This window comes from Lissotriton helveticus, chromosome 5_1 (genome assembly GCF_964261635.1).
Source record: "Lissotriton helveticus chromosome 5_1, aLisHel1.1, whole genome shotgun sequence".
Classification (NCBI taxonomy): Eukaryota; Metazoa; Chordata; class Amphibia; order Caudata; family Salamandridae; genus Lissotriton; species Lissotriton helveticus.
This window is the reverse complement of record NC_136065.1, coordinates 129,552,444-129,571,220: the sequence shown is the minus strand read 5'-3', so window position 1 is coordinate 129,571,220 and position 18,777 is coordinate 129,552,444. Positions and strand designations below refer to the sequence as shown.

Here is an 18,777-nt window from a genome sequence, read left to right as displayed (position 1 = left end):
GTTTCCAGACAACACAGTGGAAGTGCACAAACACCACCAACAATTTCAGAAAGCAAAGCGTCGCCTCCGCACTATGGGAATCAAATATGCCCTTTTTACCAGGCGAAGCTATGGGTCATTTCTTGTCCTCGAAAGAGGTGTGGGCATGGCTTGAGACACAAGGAGATTTTCAGTGTACTTCTTCATCAGACCTTGGGGAGGAGTGGAAGAAGCAGCAGAGTAGACAGCGGTCCACCAGGAACATCCGTGGAAAGTTGATGAAGACACAGGTGGTGATGGGAAGAGCAGAGGTGCTGGTCGCAGTGGAGCACTCTGCATTTGCTGGTTTGGATGACAGGGAATTAGATGGGGAAACGGGGGGGTCAGTTGATACTTGGCAGGTGACCGAGCTCCCAGAGGAGCTCTGTGGTGGCCCTTTATTCACCCCAATGACAGCAGATCTATTGATGTGCCCCTAAGCAAGATATTGTTTTCTGGAAGCTTCATTTAATGAGGGGTTCTCTGGCGCAGAGGGGGAGCGGAGTAGAGGTACATGAGCATCTGAGTCAATGTGTGATGGGGTGTTTATGTAGCTCTGGTGGCATAGTCACGAATTGCTCTGTAAGATGTTGGACCATCTGGAATTATTAAAGACGCTGGGGCATATTACCAACAACTAGCGATAATTATCGCTATGTTGGCTTAGCGGCTATAATTTTATCGCCGTGTAGCGACGATTTTTATCGCTTAAGAGCCTTGATATTATCAAGGTTTATCTCCTAAGCGATAAAAATCGGCCGAAATGCATGAATATCGCAGAAAAGTCAGCGATATTCAGGCATTACCGAGCAAATGCTCTTAGCCATGTTATCCACCTCCCATTGGATAACATGGCTAAGAACTGCTCAGGGCGCGAATATCTCTAAAAGTTGGTAATAGGAGATAGCGATGTTAGTGACTGTTTCCAGTCGCTAACATCTTGGCACGCCCACTTTGCATGTCATTAGTGATACATTTCTCTGACATGCAAAGCGGAGCCCAAGATGGTCGCTATCTCCTACTAGCTGTCGCTAACTGGTGTTAGCGACAGCTAGGTAATAGGGAGATCATTTTATCTCTGCTTTCTTAGCTTTTAAAGCCAAAAAAGCAGAGATAAATCCCTTGATAATATGCCCCAGTGTTTGGTTGTGTCCAATTGATGGGGTGGTCAAGGTTGCAGGTTTCTTGGGGATTGTTTATATTGTTTCTTCATTTGGTTTCATTTAGCTCGGGTGCCCACTCCTACACCGTTTTCCCACCCTGTGCTTTGAAATGGGGGTTACATGTCACAGGCAACATATATAGGGACACAGGAATATCGCATCATGACGTGGAATGTGAGAGGGCTGGGCACCTATAGTAAATGGTACAGGGTCAACACATATTCGAAAAGGCACCTTGATATATTTGAAGGCAGATCCATAACTTTTTCTGGAGGTTAGGAGTGTTCTGAATGACTTAGGGAGCATGTCTGGCCTCTGCAATAATTGGGGAAAGTCATGTTTGTTCCCTTTGTTACATACACCAAACTACTGCGCCGTTTAGATGGGGGTGAGTCCTTGCCTTGAAAGTAGGACACCATTAAATACTTAGTGATAAAGATATATCATACTAAATACGATCTCATACAGGGTCATTTGTAGAAAGCATTAGTATCAATATGACAGACATTACCCTTTTGGATACAGTTTCCCCTGTCTACCATGGACAGAGTGTCCATAGAAAAAATCCTGATTCTCCCTTGACTCCTTTACTTCTCTGTAGCACTACTGATAGTGCTGAGGATGCTATTCTTCAGTGATCTGCAATGACTATTAGCCTCCTTCATTTGGGGAAACAAGAGACACAGGATAGCAATAGCCACTTTCTATGCCGCATTGGAGGATGCCCAACTTTAGTGGCCATTATGATGACTAAGAGACACTATAAACCATGAGCACAACATGTTAGGCTTTGACTTTAGGGGTAAACCACTGCTGGAGGGGATATTGAAAGATGCCCCTTTTCATAATATAATGCTGAAAGTGGCACTCTGGTGCTGGAAGAAGGGCATTAAGATGGAAAATGGACTCATGCGGGGTACACGATGTGGTGCGATGTGGTGCCAGATGGGCAAAGGCGTATGTTTGAGGACCTTGTTGATGCAGGTGGTCTAGACCCAGGGCTGTATTCTACTGTATTCAGCTTTGTGTGAAGTAGCGAGCAGGTTGTGGGGGTCCAATGGTGACTTACTTCCTACAGCAGGACCCCCTGAAATGGTGTTAGCTTCAGCTGGCACCGGGCGGGTAATGTCTGGCATTTATGGTGCTCTACTTAAAGACTCCATTAACGCTGGCATCCAAGCTTTTAAGGGGTGGTGGGTGTCACAGTTGGAGATAGTGGATACTGGATAGTGGATAGTGGAGAAGTGTGGCTCACTGGTTAGAAGCGGCATACCCTGAAGCAGATGTCGGCCCGGGACCAGGGTTCGATTCCCGACGCGGCAGGGTCTTGGGTCAATGTCCGCGGACTCGATAATTCTCGCTTAGGTGCCTACGCTAACCTTGGGTCACACTCTGCAACTCTGGGCAATAGCTTGCTTAATCTCCACAACGGCCCTAGCAGCGCCGGGGATGCCTGGCTTCACCTTGGGGTGCCCTCTCACAGGGAAAGCCAGGACGGGTTCCTCAGCGGTATACAGCGCCAGGACGCCACGTAACGAGGTAACAGTGCGCTTGACAAGTATACATACATTACATTACATTACACAGATAGGATTACTGGAGTTGATATGGAAGAGATGCCTTGGATCCATCGGGAGAATCCAATGGAAAGCTTGTTTGTGCTTTACTCAGTTCAACTACATACATCATACAGCCCTTTCTCCAGACAGGATAGTGAGGATGTTTACGAGTGCCAGAGTGGTTTGTCCTAGATGCGAAAAGGTTAACACAGACTTCCTCCACATGATATGGCATGCCCGCTGAATGTCGAATATTGGTGGGAGATGGCTCAATCAGAGATTGAGGCTTCTCCACCACAAGACCCCATTTGTTGGCTCTTCAACACTGGAATAGTGACCAAGCGGACTAAGTAGGTGGCTGGTTCACGGGCTCGGCTTTAGTACTTGCAAAGAACAGTATTGTTATGTGTTGGAAAGCGGCGATGGCCCCCATTATCCAATTGTGGCAGAGAAAAGTGGTCCACTTGGCCACAGCGGAACTTTCAGTGCAGGTAGATTCGAAGGCCCGGGATGGGAGATGTCCTCTCATGGGGCAATGGGGAGAGTATGTGGATCAACTGAATAGCATACTAATGCCGGAGACCCACGAAAGTAACAGTTGCATGTGGTGACAGGGGGCGGTTGTTGATTATGAGGAAGGACACCGCTCAATTCTGCTCGGACCCCACTTGGAGGGCACGCAGGATTGCAGTCCACTTACACTGGTATGTCAAATGACAGAGAGCGCTGCATGTGCACACAAGAGGGGATGTAGCCTGGGAGGGTCACTCACGGTCCATGCAGCTGCACAGGTGATGCATGTTTACGGTACCAAGGGAGGGAAGAGGTGGTGGGAAGGGAGAAGTGACAAGAGCCGGCTAGGTCGCGTTGGTCAAATGTTCAGCAGTGCATCTGCGATTTCTCCACCTGTGAATGAGAGGTTGCCTTGTTATGACGCACATCTTTGTTATATCTTTTCACTTGCCAACCTTGAGATTTGATAGGTTGTGCTTTGGGGGCGTCTATGCCTACATGCTACAGATACTGTAACTATATGTACAAGGTAACTTAAAAAAATATATAAATATATGTTTTTAAAAAAAACAGAGCCAAGCAGGACTTCTCCCAGTTCACAGACCAGTGCCAGCAATACAGGTGTTCCTAGGACTATAGTTAACTGCAATTTTATTTACCAAAGGCATCATTAACTGTCCGCTATTAGATGTCTACTGTTTTCAATAATGTTGATTACCCAATCTCCTGATTCGTTTGGTATGGGCATTGCTGTTCAATCTTACTCCAGTTTGCTCTTTGCCTCTGCAATCTATTCTGCACTCCAAATCTGTTTTTCCCTAGTTACATATCACACATCTCTCAATACGTCACCCGTCCACGGTGGTTCCTTACCACTTATTGTTTTCAGTTTTGTTCTTCATACATTGCTCTTGTGTTTCCATTCCTTTGCTCTCCTGTACTTATCACAGCATATTTGCCCATGTGAACCAAGCCATGACCTTGATACAGAAGCTTTTGCTCTTCTGTGATCTGCCTTCTGCTGCATTACCCATCCTGCCCTCTCAAGGTTTAGCTCTTTGATGCTGATATCTCAAAGTTATGGAAATCCGGCCCTCAGAAATTCTCGTCTTTCACGACCATTATGCTCAAAAAGTGCTCGAGATACATCAGTCTTTTCTTTGTCTTCATTCTTGTCTTAAATTTGACTCTTTTGGAAGCAGGTGAATCGTGACGTTTTACTTATGGTTTTGTACTGAGGGCCTAGTGTTCAAGTACTTTAGGTAAAGCGCTATTTGATGGACAGATCGGAGTGAAATGCTCAACTTTAGTGACATATGCTCAGACAAGTGAACAGAGAAAATCACGGGCAGGCGCATGGATGAATAAGTGAATGAGAGAAAATGTGATGCAGCTGGCCACCCTAAGCTGCCTTAAGGCCACCCAGTTCTGTCACTGTCTCCGTTTTGAACTCCCATAAAGGGGTAGTTTAGTGGTACATAATACTGAAAACTGACAGTCACCATATAATGTCCCAAGACTTGCAACTTCTGGGTAGTGAGTGTGAGTGAAATTAAATGTATGTGAGTTCTAGACTATGCAGTGTGTGTTGTGACGTTTCAAATGTATCTTTCATAACAACTGTTCCTTTTTCTCTCATCCTGAAGATGTCTCTCTCACTCTCCTCTACTTCCCATGTAGGTTACCACTTTGGAACTAAAGATCAGTGAATGTTTCATTCTAAATGCTTGTCAAAGAAAATGTTTCTAACTGTTCACCTAAATAGGGCAGAGGATCCTGGGAGCTCGGGTCATGTGGTGTCATTCATAATCATTTATAAGAAGGCGCTAGCACGGTTACTTATACTCCCAATGGCATCTGATCAAATTCTGGCAACAAGATGGTCGCTGACCGCTAGTCATTGCATGGCCCAAACACAGCATGTGCTTACCTTGGTCAGAAATACCAATGCCTTGAATCTCCCACGAAGTCAAAGAATCCGGTAGTGTAAATGACAAGGACTGGGAATCCCATCTGAGAACATCAAAAAAGATTATTGCTCTTAATGACAATATAAAAACATGTATATTAAGTGGACACGCCAATTGTCGTTCATCGTATGCGCATTATAGAAGGGGTCACATCATAAAAGGGACAATCGGCCATAGTTTGCACAAGATCGCATACAAATCTATAGACCTAGGTTGCACACCCATTTACAAAAACCCTAGTTTCCCTAGCAGGTGATAACTGGTAGAGCAGCATGCATAAGAGTGCACAGCTCACAGACTTAGAATGGAGATTCAAGTGCTTTTCTGTGTTTGTGTGCATTGTCCTGAGGACCACAGACCCATGGAAACCCCACGAAGGTGAGTGCAAAGTCCATGAACTGCACAGGCAATGGAAGCCAAAGGAAGCGTGAGGAGCAGCTGTATGACAACTTTCTAGTTCTTCTCTTCTGAATAGCTTGTAATTTACTCTAAATACTAAAATTACTACCTGTAGTTTGAAATATTTATAAATGTGGTTTTTCACGTTAAAATTGGGACAAATGCACACATAGTTTTACGTGAAAAGAAACTGATTGCCAGCATCCATGCAGTTTAATAACCATAAGAAAAGTGTTTTTAAATTCAATAGGTGTGAAAATGGCACAACCACTTTCAGCAGCAGGTGGCGCTCACAAGTAGATGTAACCAGTTTATGGGGATAATTATTCCACCGCCTAAATGTAGGAAACGCAGGAATCTCCACAAACCTTGTGTAGGGCAATGATCAGGATCTATGCAAAACTTCACTCATCTGACAAAAAAGCACCACCCTCTAGAAATCAGATGGAGAACACTGTGGGTGGCGTCATCCTATGACAGAGTGAGCAAAAAGAGAGCAACCCCTCAAACTAAGGGGACAGGGTAGATATACCAAATCAAAGAAAACTCCACAAGGCGTGATCAATCCACCTAAAATAAATCAACCTAGGCGCTGTCTCATGTCACCCTTCAACTTTGTGACCACCGTGCCAAAATCCATACAGGTTGAAGTTAAAGGGTGACATGAGAAAGAACGTAGGTTGATTTATTTTATGTGGATTGATCACACCTTGTGGAGTTTTCTTTGATTTTTTATATATATATATAGATAGATAGATATATATATCTATCTATCTATATATATATATATATTCACTGAAAAAACCATAGGTTATAGACCATATATAGTTAGGAATTAGCATTTAAAAAACCTTATTTTACTCACACAAAACCATTGAAATTCCATATATAGTTAGTTGCACTAACTATATATTGCGCACCCGCAATCCACTGCTGATCATGTCACATATTACATCATTCATGACATGGTCAGTGACATCACTGATGACATCACTGATGACATCTCAAATGACATCACTGATGACATCACTGATGACAACATCCAGTGACTATGTTTCTGTAAAGTTAAAATATGTCTTACATATTGAAGAATGAGTGGATGTATAAGTGTCTGGACGAAGGATTTAGTAGGTGCATGACTGAATGTATGAGTGAGTGATTAAATGTGTCTCACTGAGTGCATGGGTTAGTGACTAAACTGTCTTAATTTGTGCATCATTATGTCTGTTGTTCTGTAAACTGCTGCATGTGTTGATCAGTAGCTATATGAGTAACTATATGGGTTATTGATTGATTGCCCAAGTATTTGCATGGGAGACTGAGTGTGTGTGTGGCTGGATGGGAGGTGTGTGACTCTGTACAGATCAATGTGTACTTGTATCAATGATTGTATAAGAGAGTAAGTATGTGTTAGTATATGGTTGAAAACGTAAGGTGCTCTATGTTTAACTGTATAGAGTAGAAAATGGAAGTGTGATTGATTCTTTACAGGACTGACTAGGTGTGTGAGTAACTCCATGGATGAGTGGCAGAGTGTGAGTGTCTGTATAGGTGTATGAGTGCATATGATTGTGTTGTAAACATGAGTGATTGTATGTATGAATGATTGTATGGGTGAATGAGTGAATGTGTGTGTAGACGTAGGAATCAGTGAGTACGTATGTAGTAACTAGTATTGGTGTGTCAATGGTTTCAAAAATTATACTCTGTTTTTAACACTGGGTGAAACAGAGGTTATATTAAAATGTGAAGAGATGCATTGTATTGTCACATGAATAATATCATCAGTGATGTGGTCATTGATGTCAAATGAGATGTCATCAGTGATGTCATCAGTGATGTCATTTGAGATGTCATCAGTGATGTCATCAGTGATGTCACTGACCATGTCATGAATGATGTAATATGTGACATGATCAGCAGTGGATTGCGGGTGCGCAATATATAGTTAGTGCAACTAACTATATATGGAATTTCAATGGTTTTGTGTGAGTAAAATAAGGTTTTTTAAATGCTAATTCCTAACTATATATGGTCTATAACCTATGGTTTTTTCAGTGAATTTTCAAGGTTTTGTAAATGCTAATTCCTAACTATATATGGTCTATAACCTATGGTTTTTTCAGTGAATTTCAATGGTTTTTTAATAGCAAATATCATAAGCTGTCGAATGTCAAGTACGTGGTAAGTGAAAACATTTTCGTGTTTATGCACACTGATCTGCTTTGAATGGTGCCCCCCCCCCTCATTTCTATTAGGAGTACTCTCTCTTTGCAGATAGTGAAAGGTAGTTAACGCAGGCCTTTGCCCCCGTTGTAATCCGTCGTGCCTGCTTCTCTCTCCATTTGATTGATTGTTATCCAAGTATTTACTGTTTTAGAATTAGTTCTCTTTGGTTCATTCTCTATTTACAAACAAACACAGAGTCGCAATACTCTGTTTAGTCTTTGCAGATAACGAAAAATCGTGTAAAAAAAAGAAAAGGAATCGAGCAAAATCAGTAGGCCACTAATGGGATCTCTTTTTGACCTCGCTAAAATAGAAACATTAGGAACAACCCCTCATGACAAATACAAAACTAGTGAGATGAACTGAACTCCACACAATGATGGCTGCAAAACAGCTCGGCTCCGCCACCCACCCCGCCCAAAATAACGATAAAGAGCGGCTGCCATGATTGGTTGCGGAATGGCCACGACGGAGCTACGAAATGATGCTGCTCTCATGCTAACCCCAGCTTCAGTCTGAAACATCCAGAAACACTGTAGACTACCAATTCGATCAGTTCCGGTAGCGCCCCAATGTAACCCGGTAGAGAAGTACTAGCCCTCCCCTCTTTGACTGATGGTTCTTGTTGCCTGTCCCTTCTGTTGTCATTTAACAGAACTATTTAGCCTGCTGAAAGGGGTTGTGTTCCGACCGCTGGTTGGTGGAGACATTTTGACTATATTCTGGACCTGCGTTGTCGCGTAATGCGTCATATGACGCGCCGCGTTAGCGCATCCGGAAGTCATCCGGGGCGCGCAGCGCGTAACGTAAGCATAACAAGTCATGTGACTTGTTAATAAAACTTTTCATTGGTTCATTTTACTTTTCTTATTGTAATGATGAAAGGCTTGGTCATATGACCTAAAAATTACGCTTTTCATTACTTCCGAACATTATTTTTTCTTAAATATATGTTATAATGTTCCAGACTAATGTACTTTCCCGGAAATTTTACAACTGTCCTGCAAGTAAAATATATTCTTTTTTCGAGAAAAAGAGCGTTTCTTCGTCCCATGATGGAGCCGTTGAGCAAAAGAGGGTCGACCTGCTGTCTTAGTCGCCGATACGCCTGAATATGAGATTCTTATCGATCACTTTATGTTGCAGGAATAGAAAACACAACAGCCCTTGACCATTTATCTTTACTGCGTTCCTTCGTATTATACCTTTTACCCTTCATGTAATTGGTCTGCTTTATTTCACTTGCCTTTTAATGATTCTAAAACAGTGACTATTATTACAAACTTTACCAATGTATATACTACTACCATGTTTTCTTTTAAAAACCTTTATTGTGAAAATTTCATTATACAAATACGAGCCTATAACCACGTGGGCCGGCCACGGAGCAAACTGTAATCGTATGTGATGAGTAGACATTTACACTGTAGAGGAACGTAACGGGCGGGCCATTAGGTTGCAAGAACTAAGGTGTCTAACAGTTACGGAATCGGTGGACGTACATTTTATAATTAAAATACGACAGGGCCAGTTACAATAAAATTATCTAGATATACATTTGCGGGCAAGTACCATGGGTGACGTTAATTCGAACTTTCAACAGTACAGTAATCAATAACACATCAGAACTTAATATCAATAGGGATGTCGAAATATTCAATCAATTCTCGTCCCCGCCCGCCATGTGCTTCAAAACTGCATACGTATCTCGTGATTTCAAGGTTCTGCAACCAGTACACAACAAGGAGTTACGAGTCCCATTTATTCCGGCGCCATTTTGGGCGAGGACGGGCAGGTCCAGGATATAGTCAAAATGTCTCTACCAACCATCGACTATGATGATGTTCATATGCTGTATTTATTAGAGTAACACTCATCTGTCCACATGAAATTAATTTGCCACAATCTAAACATGTCATTTTAATCTTTCCAAAGTTCTTCTAAAAATTTGGGACCGTTTCCCTTGCCTCTGAAGCTCTCAGTGCCACTTCTTTGATGAATGTACTAGCAGGTCAGGGGTTCTCCTCCAAATCTCTCTTTTATGCAGCACTATAATTAATTGGTGCCACCTCTCCATATGACGATGCATGGTATAGTTACCACAACTATATTTTTTTTCGGTTCCTCTGGAGAGTTCATCGTGGCAGATGAAGCGTGTAACGTACCGGGCATTTACCTTTTTTTGCATGTACAGGAAAGGAAAAAAAAATTGAGCGTCCGAGTTCTAATGTGTCCCAGGGCCATTTTAGTGGAGGACATGATACAGCGATAATGCCCTGGATAAGGACACTTCCTTCGGGCACCCCACGCCGTCTTTCGGCGCAGCATTGTAGGATGGCCACACCAGTGCGGCAACTTGCTAGACACCACCTCGGTGCCATCCGGATCTCGGCGCCCCACTGCAGATGAACTGCCTCCACATGGAGAAGCGGGAGAGGCTCGTTTGCGCCGCCTCCCCCCCCCCCTTCGGGCACCCCACGCCGACTTTCGGCGCAGCATTGTAGGATGGCCACACCAGTGCGGCAACTTGCTGGACACCACCTCGGTGCCAACCGAATCTCAGCGCCTTGTGTTGTCTTCCATTCCGAAAATATTGTTGGCAGCATTTTGAAAGGAAAGACAAACAGCCGTTTGTGGCCCTCACTACACCGTTCTCCTAGTGAGTCTCACATTGTTACATTTAGGAAGAATGTTGAAGAGTAGTATGTTGAAAATCTGAAGCCATTGTTATACAAACTCTCAACCAGCCTTGGATGGAAAAATCCTGAAGAATGTACAAACTGAAAACCAGTTTTTCTCTGTATAGCATCAGCAGCAACGCTTGAGTCAGCTTTGTGTGAAGCCGCCATTTTGATTCAATCAATAGCGTCCCCCTGCACACATTCAGGGACCTGGTCGTGTCTTCAGGTCAAACGGATTGTGGGACAAGATGCACAAAGGCAAAGGAAAAAAGTTCCGCCGGACCCCGGGAGGTGGCCGCCTATGTCATGGGCGATCTTAGGCCACACCAGGGCAATAGTGAAGCTGCAGCAGGTGCAAATAAGCTTCAGACAGTGTTACAAGCGCTGCTCAGAACTCTCAACTATGACACCACCTCGGTGCCATCCGGATCTTGGCGCCTTGTGCTGGTTCCGGCCTATTCACACATCGGTCCGCTACTGACGCCACCTCACAGGCCAACGGGGCACCCCACGCCGACTTTCGGCGCAGCATTGTAGGATGGCCACACCAGTGCGGCAAATTGCTGGACACCACCTCGGTGCCATCCAGATCTCGGCGCGTTGTGCTGCCTTCGGCCTATTCGCCACAAGTGCGCACGCAACTCAGCTGCATAGCGAGTGAAACACCAAGGGGCGCCCCACTGCAGCCGAGGAACCTCCATCTTGGGGGCGACGCACAGCATCACATTGCTTTCCAATGCAGTCAGATCCTCAAACAGCCCCCACTGACTGACGCGAACTCACAGGCCAACGGGGCGCCCCACGCCGACTTTCGGCGCAGCATTGTAGGATGGCCACACCAGTGCGGCAAGTTGCTGGACACCACCTCGGTGCCATCCGGATCTTGGCGCGTTGTGCTGCCTTTGGCCCCATTCGCACATCAGTCCGCTACTGACGCCATCTCACAGGCTAATGGGGCGCCCCACGCCGACTTTCAGCATTGTAGGATGACCACACCAGTACAGCAACTTGCTAGACATCACCTCGGTGCCATCCGGATCTCGGCGCCCCACTGCAGATGAAGTGCCTCTCAACTATGAAACCACCACTGTGACATCCGGATCTTGGCGCGTTGTGCTGCCTTCGGCCTATTCGCACATCGGTCCGCTACTGACGCCATCTCACAGGCTAATGGGGCGACCCACGCCGAGTTTCAGCATTGTAGGATGACCACACCAGTGCAGCAACTTGCTAGACATCACCTCGGTGCCATCCGAATCTTGGCATCTCAACGCCTAGTGGTATCTTCCATACAGAAAATATTGTTACGCTACCTTTGGCCCCATTCGCACATCAGTCCGCAACTTAGACATCACCTCGGTGCCATCCGGATCTTGGCATCTCAGCGCCTTGTGGTGTCAGTCAGAAAATATTGTTGCGCTGCCTTTGGCCCCATTCGCACATCAGTCCGCTACTGACACCATCTCACAGGCCAACAGGGCGCCCCACGCCGACTTTCAGCATTGTAGGATGGCCACACCAGTGCGGCAACTTACTAGACACCACCTCGGTGCCATCCGGATCTTGGCGCGTTGTGCTGCCTTCGGCCTATTCGCACATCGGTCCGCTACTGACGCAAACTCACAGGCCAACGGGGCGCCCCACGCCGACTTTCAACATTGTAGGATGGCCACACCAGTGCTGCAACTTGCTGGACACCACCTCGGTGCCATCCGGATCTTGGCGCGCTGTGTTGCCTTCGGCCTATTCGCACATCGGTCCGCTACTGACGCCGCCTCACGTGCCAACGTATTTTCTCCGCATTTTATACCCTATGCCGCATAACAGGTCATGTGACTTGTTTATAAAACTTTTCATTGGTTCATTTTACTTTTGGTTTCCTAATGATGGAAGGCTTTATCATATGACCTAAAAACAACACTTTTCATTGGATGAAAACTTTTTTTTTTTCCAAACGATGAAAGCCCCACCTTGTTTCTGGATGTTTCAGACTGAAGCTGGCGTCAGCATGAGAGCACCACCATCTCGTAGCTCCGTCGTAGTCATTCCGCGAGCAATCATGGCAGCCGCTCCCCACCAGAAGCCTGCAGGAGTCGGGGCCCCCAAAAGTTTTGATGAATTCTCAAGGCGGAGGGGACGCTTTCGAGAATGGGGTCCAAGACCTAGCAGACAAGCGTCCGATTTCCAAGGTGTCCCAGGGCCATTTCAGTGGACCAGGCCCAAAAAGGAAAGAGCCTGCCGCCATTTTGAGAGTCCTGTGACAGCCGCCTATCGCTGCACCGCAAGAGTGGGCGCAACTCAGCTGAATTGCGGCTTTTGACACAGTGGACCAAAAACGGACGGAATGGCAACTGAAACGGTAAAGGGGCGCCCCACTACAACAGATGACACTCCACCTGGAGAGGCCCGTTCACGCCGCCTCCCCCGGGGCGCCCCACGCCGTTATTTGGAGCAGCATTGTAGGATACCAAAACCAGTGCGGCAACTTACTGGACATCACCGTGGTGCCATCGTTCTGCTGCCTTGGAACTATTCGCACAACAGTTTGCTACTGAAGACCCACCCCCCGCGACGCCCCACGCCGTTATTTGCTGGGTGGCAACTTACTAGACATCACTTTCGTGTCATCTAGATTTCAGCGCGTTCTGCTGCCTTGGAACTATTCGCACAACAGTTTGCTACTGATGACCCGCCCCACGCCGGAAATCTGGACGTTGTGCTGCGTTGGGACTATTCGCACAGCCGACCGCTACTTCGTTGTTTTTCCCTAAAAATGTTTATATGTTATTACTATTTTTGTTTTCTTGTATATATTTATAAATTATTAAAGTTTTATAATCTTACTACTTTGTCGGAGTGCTATATATTTTTAATGTGACACATAATTGTAAAAACTTTGATGTACAAAGAGTCATCCCTGGAATCTTCCGCTTCACGCTCGGTCCCCTCCCCAATCACAATACAGGATGGTTTTCAGATAATAGCAACGCTTCTGCTGTGACGGATCTCATCGAGTGTGGGCCTTGATCTACTATAACTCCTTTGAAGAGGGGTGAATCTTTACAGCTGTGGCCATAAACTACATCTGCAGGGCTAGCTGATACCCTAGGACCAGCCTGGACAATCGGACACAGAGGAAAAGGAGTGTCAGAGGGTGCAGTAGTGAATAGGGCGAAAGGGAGGTGTCGGGCGGGCACAGGGTGTGATTCTCAGGAAAGAGCAGCGCAGATGGGGGGAGGTTTATTACCCATGCATAAGACAGAGAGCGGGGGTGACCACTGCCTGGGGGAGATGCTTGCGAGGGTGGGGAGCCATGCTAAGGATCGACAGCGTGCACAGAGTGGGTCTGGTCAAGGCATCTAAAATGGCTGCTGTGCACGACAAAAGTGTGGCATTTGAAAAAAGACAAGATGGCGCAGACAATGTTTTTCAACACTTCCTGATTTCCTTCGAATCGAACGTTAACAGACGTTGGGGCATATTACCAAAGTTAAGCGATATTTATCCCTAACGATGCATTGCAAAGATTTTTTTACCGTCAGAAATTATCGCAGATAAACCTTGCTATTATCAAAGTTTATCGCAAATACGATAAAAACCGACCGCAATGCATTAATATCGCTGAAAACTCAGCGATATTCATGCATTACCGAGCTAATCCTCTTAGCCATGTTATCCACCTCCCGTAGGATAACATGGCTAAGAACTGCTCAGGGCAGCTGTTACTTTTTGGAGATATTCGCGCTTATCTCGAATATTTCCAAAAGTTGATAATAGGAGATAGCGATGTTAGCGACTGTTTCCAGTCGCTAACATCTTGGCATGCCCACTTTGCATGTCATTAGTGATAAATATCACTCACATGCAAAGTGGGGCCCAAGATGGTCGCTATCTCCTACTAGCCGTCGCTAACTGGTGTTAGCAACAGCTAGGTAATACAGATATAATTTTATCTCCGCGAAGCGGAGCGCTGTTACAGATATATATCTTGTTTTTGAACGTTAATTTCTCAAAATGCACTGAAGCACATATATTGAGACCTAGCAAAGGCACATCGGGCTACCAGTCCCTAATATTTTACCAAGTTTCGTGCAAATCCATTCAGCCGTTCGATTATTATTATTATTTATTTTTTTTGCCCCGCGGGGCCCTTTTAAAACCTCCACATCAAACCTAGGGGATCAGCGAGGATCTACTATGCCCCCTTATGGTCATTTGCCCCTTCGCTTTGGCCTCCTCTTGTCTCTCGATCCTACCGAGAGACAAGATGGCGGCCGCTACGGACTGTTTGGAATGTTTACAGACACCGGAGAGCCAATCAGCTTCGCTTCGCAAAGCTCCGTAACGCGAAAAGTACGCGAAGCGGTGCGCTGTTACAGATATATATCTTTTTTTGAACGTTAATTTCTCAAAATCCACTGAAGCACATATATTGAGACCTAGCAAAGGCACATCGGGCTACCAGTCCCTACAATTTTGCCAAGTTTCGTGCAAATCCATTCAGCCGTAAGATTATTATTATAATTTTTTTTTTTTGCCCCGCGGGGCCCTTTTAAAACCTCCACATCAAACCTAGGGGGTCAGCGAGGATCTACTATTCCCCCTTATGGTCATTTGCCCCTTCGCTTTGGCCTCCTCTTGTCTCTCGATCCTACCGAGAGACAAGATGGCGGCCACTACAGACTGTTTGCGGCCACTACGGACTGTTTGGAATGTTGACAGACGCCGGAGAACCAATCAGCTTCGCTTCACAAAGCTCCGTTGCGCGAAAAGTACGCGTCCTAGGCCGCTGCCCGGTCCGCGCTTACAGATATATATCTTTTTTTAAACGTTAATTTCTCAAAATCCACTGGAGCACATATATTGAGACCTACAAAAGGCACATCGGGCTACCAGTCCCTACAATTTTGCCAAGTTTCGTGCAAATCCATTCAGCCGTTCGGGCTAAAAGTGAGGCCAACCGCCCTATGGAAATTAACATGGGAAAAACGTGTTTTGGGACCCCCCTTTTTTCTCGGCCCCCCCTTGACGAACCCCCCCCAAATTTTCAAAGGCTGCTCAGAAACAAAATGTGCCATTTTCCTGAAAATTTCAGCCAATTCCGTCCACAAACGGCAAAGTTATTAGACATAGAATTTTCAAAAATCCCATAGAGAAAAAATCCTAACTATATATACCTACTGGCGACCGCCAGTAGGTAATATATTTATAAATATATATATATACTTGCACTCCATCACTCCTCAGCTTTCTCGCACAGACGGAAACGGACCACGGTGTAGTGCTTGAATAATGTTTATTGCCTTGCTCGGTCCTGACGCGTTTCGGCTCGGGTGAGCCTTGATCACATGACGTATATATATATACATATATATATATATATATATATATATATATAGAGAGAGAGAGAGAGAGAGAGAGAGAGAGAAAGATAGGTAGATATATTGTTAGTTCAAAAAAATATGCAACATAGACAACACAAAACATTGCACTTCAACATGAAAAGACTTAAAGCCAAAGCAGACAGCACCCCACAATTCAACTGGCACACAAGTGTTTGTAACCATAACATTGAAGGCCCTGCCCACTAGCACTCCTGATTATGACACCAGAGACTCTACCCACCTGTGTACCGGTGTCCTGATGTGGTAACAGATACTTTCCCATAAGCATCCTGGACGAGGGTGACTCCGCATATATGCCCTTCTAGCTAAGACTTGATCGATCTGGCCAATGGGTAACCTGTAGTATGGCATCATAAACCCACCACACATATCTCCCAGTCTATAATGATATAGACCAAACATGTGCATACATGACTATGACATCATTAGCCCATCACATCTGCATATATAACAGAACAGACCTGGCCCATTTATGTCCTTGACTATAGATTAATGGATCTTACCAAAGTGCACCCGTGACTATGACATCATAAAGAACCTGCATATGTGCCCCTGATAGGATCATCTGCATGTTCATCCTAATCACTCTCAGCCCTATCACATCATAAACGCGCTAAGGTGCACCTCTGAGTATGACATCATAAACGCGTGCCAATTCCAACCATGACTATGACATCATAGCACTCCCTGACATACAGCCTTGGCTATGACATGAAATGACTGATGCATGTAACCTCTTTAGTACGAACCTATAGGCTTACCTATTTCTATGCTATTATATCAAAGTAATATTGTAGGAAATGTACATTACAATAATTGCATTAAACCTTATATAACATAGTGCAGTACCTATCTGAGATTTTTTGGATTTTCCACATCCAACTTTCAGGGAAATAGCTGCGAATTTGTGGTGAATCCACGTCAAAGAGCGTCCTTATGTCTGTAAAAAAGATAATCTGATGAATTATAAAATGGGAATGGTTGGTTTTGGAAGAAGCAATTAATAAACAATCTCAGCGTTAATAAACATAGATCATAATGCTCAGCAGAAAAGAAACATTCTCTATTGCCATATTTGATATAAAAATCTTTATGAACTTCTAAAGCGCAAATCTAGCTGGCAATCAGTGAAGATTGTGTAGGGAACACACCTAAAGAGGCTGATGGCGCTTAACCGCATGCGCGCTAGAGGGTTTTCCCGCTGTGCGCTGATTTTTCAAAATCGCCTGGTTTGTGACAAAGCCAGCTCGTCATCCGCGTAGCGCAGGTAACGCCCATGACGAGCTGGCTTTGTCATTAGCGTGGAAGGGGTTAAGTGAGGCTAACCCCCAAATCATTTTGTTTGCCTGTAATCACTAAATATCTTTGAAAAATAGCTGGATTTAGTTATATGTATTTAAAGTAGCCTTAGTCAAATATAATAGCTGCTTAGAATCTTGCAAGCTAAACAGTGAGTGCATGGTGCAGTTAATTTACCATGGTGAATTGTCTGTGCAGCACTTGAGCGGTTGCTAGCTTTCTTGGAATGTGTAGTAAAACTGGCAGGCTACAATCCCACAGTTCACACGGAATATACCATCTTGCTTCCCTATCTACCCATCAACCATGGGGAGATCTCAGGCACAATTTGTGTATGGTACTGGGATATAGGTTCCAAAATATCGGGTGACAGTATTATTGTGGTCAAAATGCCATCAGTACCAAAATATGAGCAAAATATGATACAATATCAAATGTAAGTATATCATTTTATATTGGTTGCAGTATTAATTATGTTAAAAATATAGAACACTACTACATAAAAATGTATATTTTTGGTGTGTTTTAGTTATAATTTATATATAAATACATGTTCAATTATTGTTTTTATAACGTTATATTTTGTTGGGTATTTTTTACTAGGTCGTGGGCTTTATCAGGGGTTAGGTGGCTAGTCTTTTGCTATATATGTAACTTTAATTAGTCTAAATATTTTATTTGAGGAATTTCTTTTTATTTAAGCTTACTGAATAAAATATTGAGGTTTGTGAGTTTTTTATATTTAAACTGAGTTTTCCAAAGTCTGGGGGAATAGTTTATTATTTTGACTAAGATTTTGACTAAGATCATTTTACACAAACAAATAGATTTGTTTTCTATTTTCCAAAATGTAGTAGTTCAAAAAACCCAGTTTACTATTTAAGTTAAAATATATTTTTAACATTCTTTTGTTGAATTAAAATAATGTATTGGGGTTCTGATTTTTTTGTTTGTTTTCTAAAACATGTTATGTTTTTCACAAATAAAATAGTAAGATATACATATATATCCAAACAAAAGCTGCGGTTAACCGGCCTGAGCCAAACTGCAAGTGGTGCAAGGAAAGGCGCTACCGCCAGAGCCTCTTTAAATACCACCACACCTCTCTTGCTTCAAAGTCAGGGATATCTCCAATCATGAGAGTATCAAATATAGTGTCCCGAGCCGGGGCAATTACAGATATATTTAGATTATTAGCTTGTTTGCATTGCTGCTTAAAAACCTTTTTAAACTTAAGTTTTCTTATAAATAATATTCTGCAATAGTCCAGGTTCGCGGTAGAAAAGAAGGAAAGACCCAGAATAATTTTTTCATGTTTAATGATGTATGGTATCGCCAACTGGTTAGGACTGCCATGGGAAGTTGCATTGCACCGAGCTATCATTGCATTTTCATGGATTGGTGGGAGGAGCAACATCTATGGGTTATGCAAATGAGAAATGGACAAAGCACATAACTTTCTGGACCAGATACATAGACAATGTGTTTATGATCTTGGAGGGTCCGCAAGACATCCTAGAGGACTTTATGACACAAATGTC

The 18,777-nt window shown here is 44.1% G+C and overlaps 1 protein-coding gene across 1 annotated transcript in view; it reads right to left on the bottom strand.

Annotated features, from left to right (window-relative positions):
- Positions 1–18,777, bottom strand: part of C5 (complement C5) — a 354,269-nt gene that overhangs the window by 168,220 nt on the left and 167,272 nt on the right. The window contains exons 18-19 of the mRNA XM_078641875.1: positions 16,787–16,877; positions 5,184–5,266 (exon numbers count right to left, since the gene is read on the bottom strand). Coding sequence (XP_078498001.1) covers positions 5,184–5,266; positions 16,787–16,877 — 174 coding nt within the window. The remainder of the gene's footprint in view (positions 1–5,183; positions 5,267–16,786; positions 16,878–18,777) is intronic.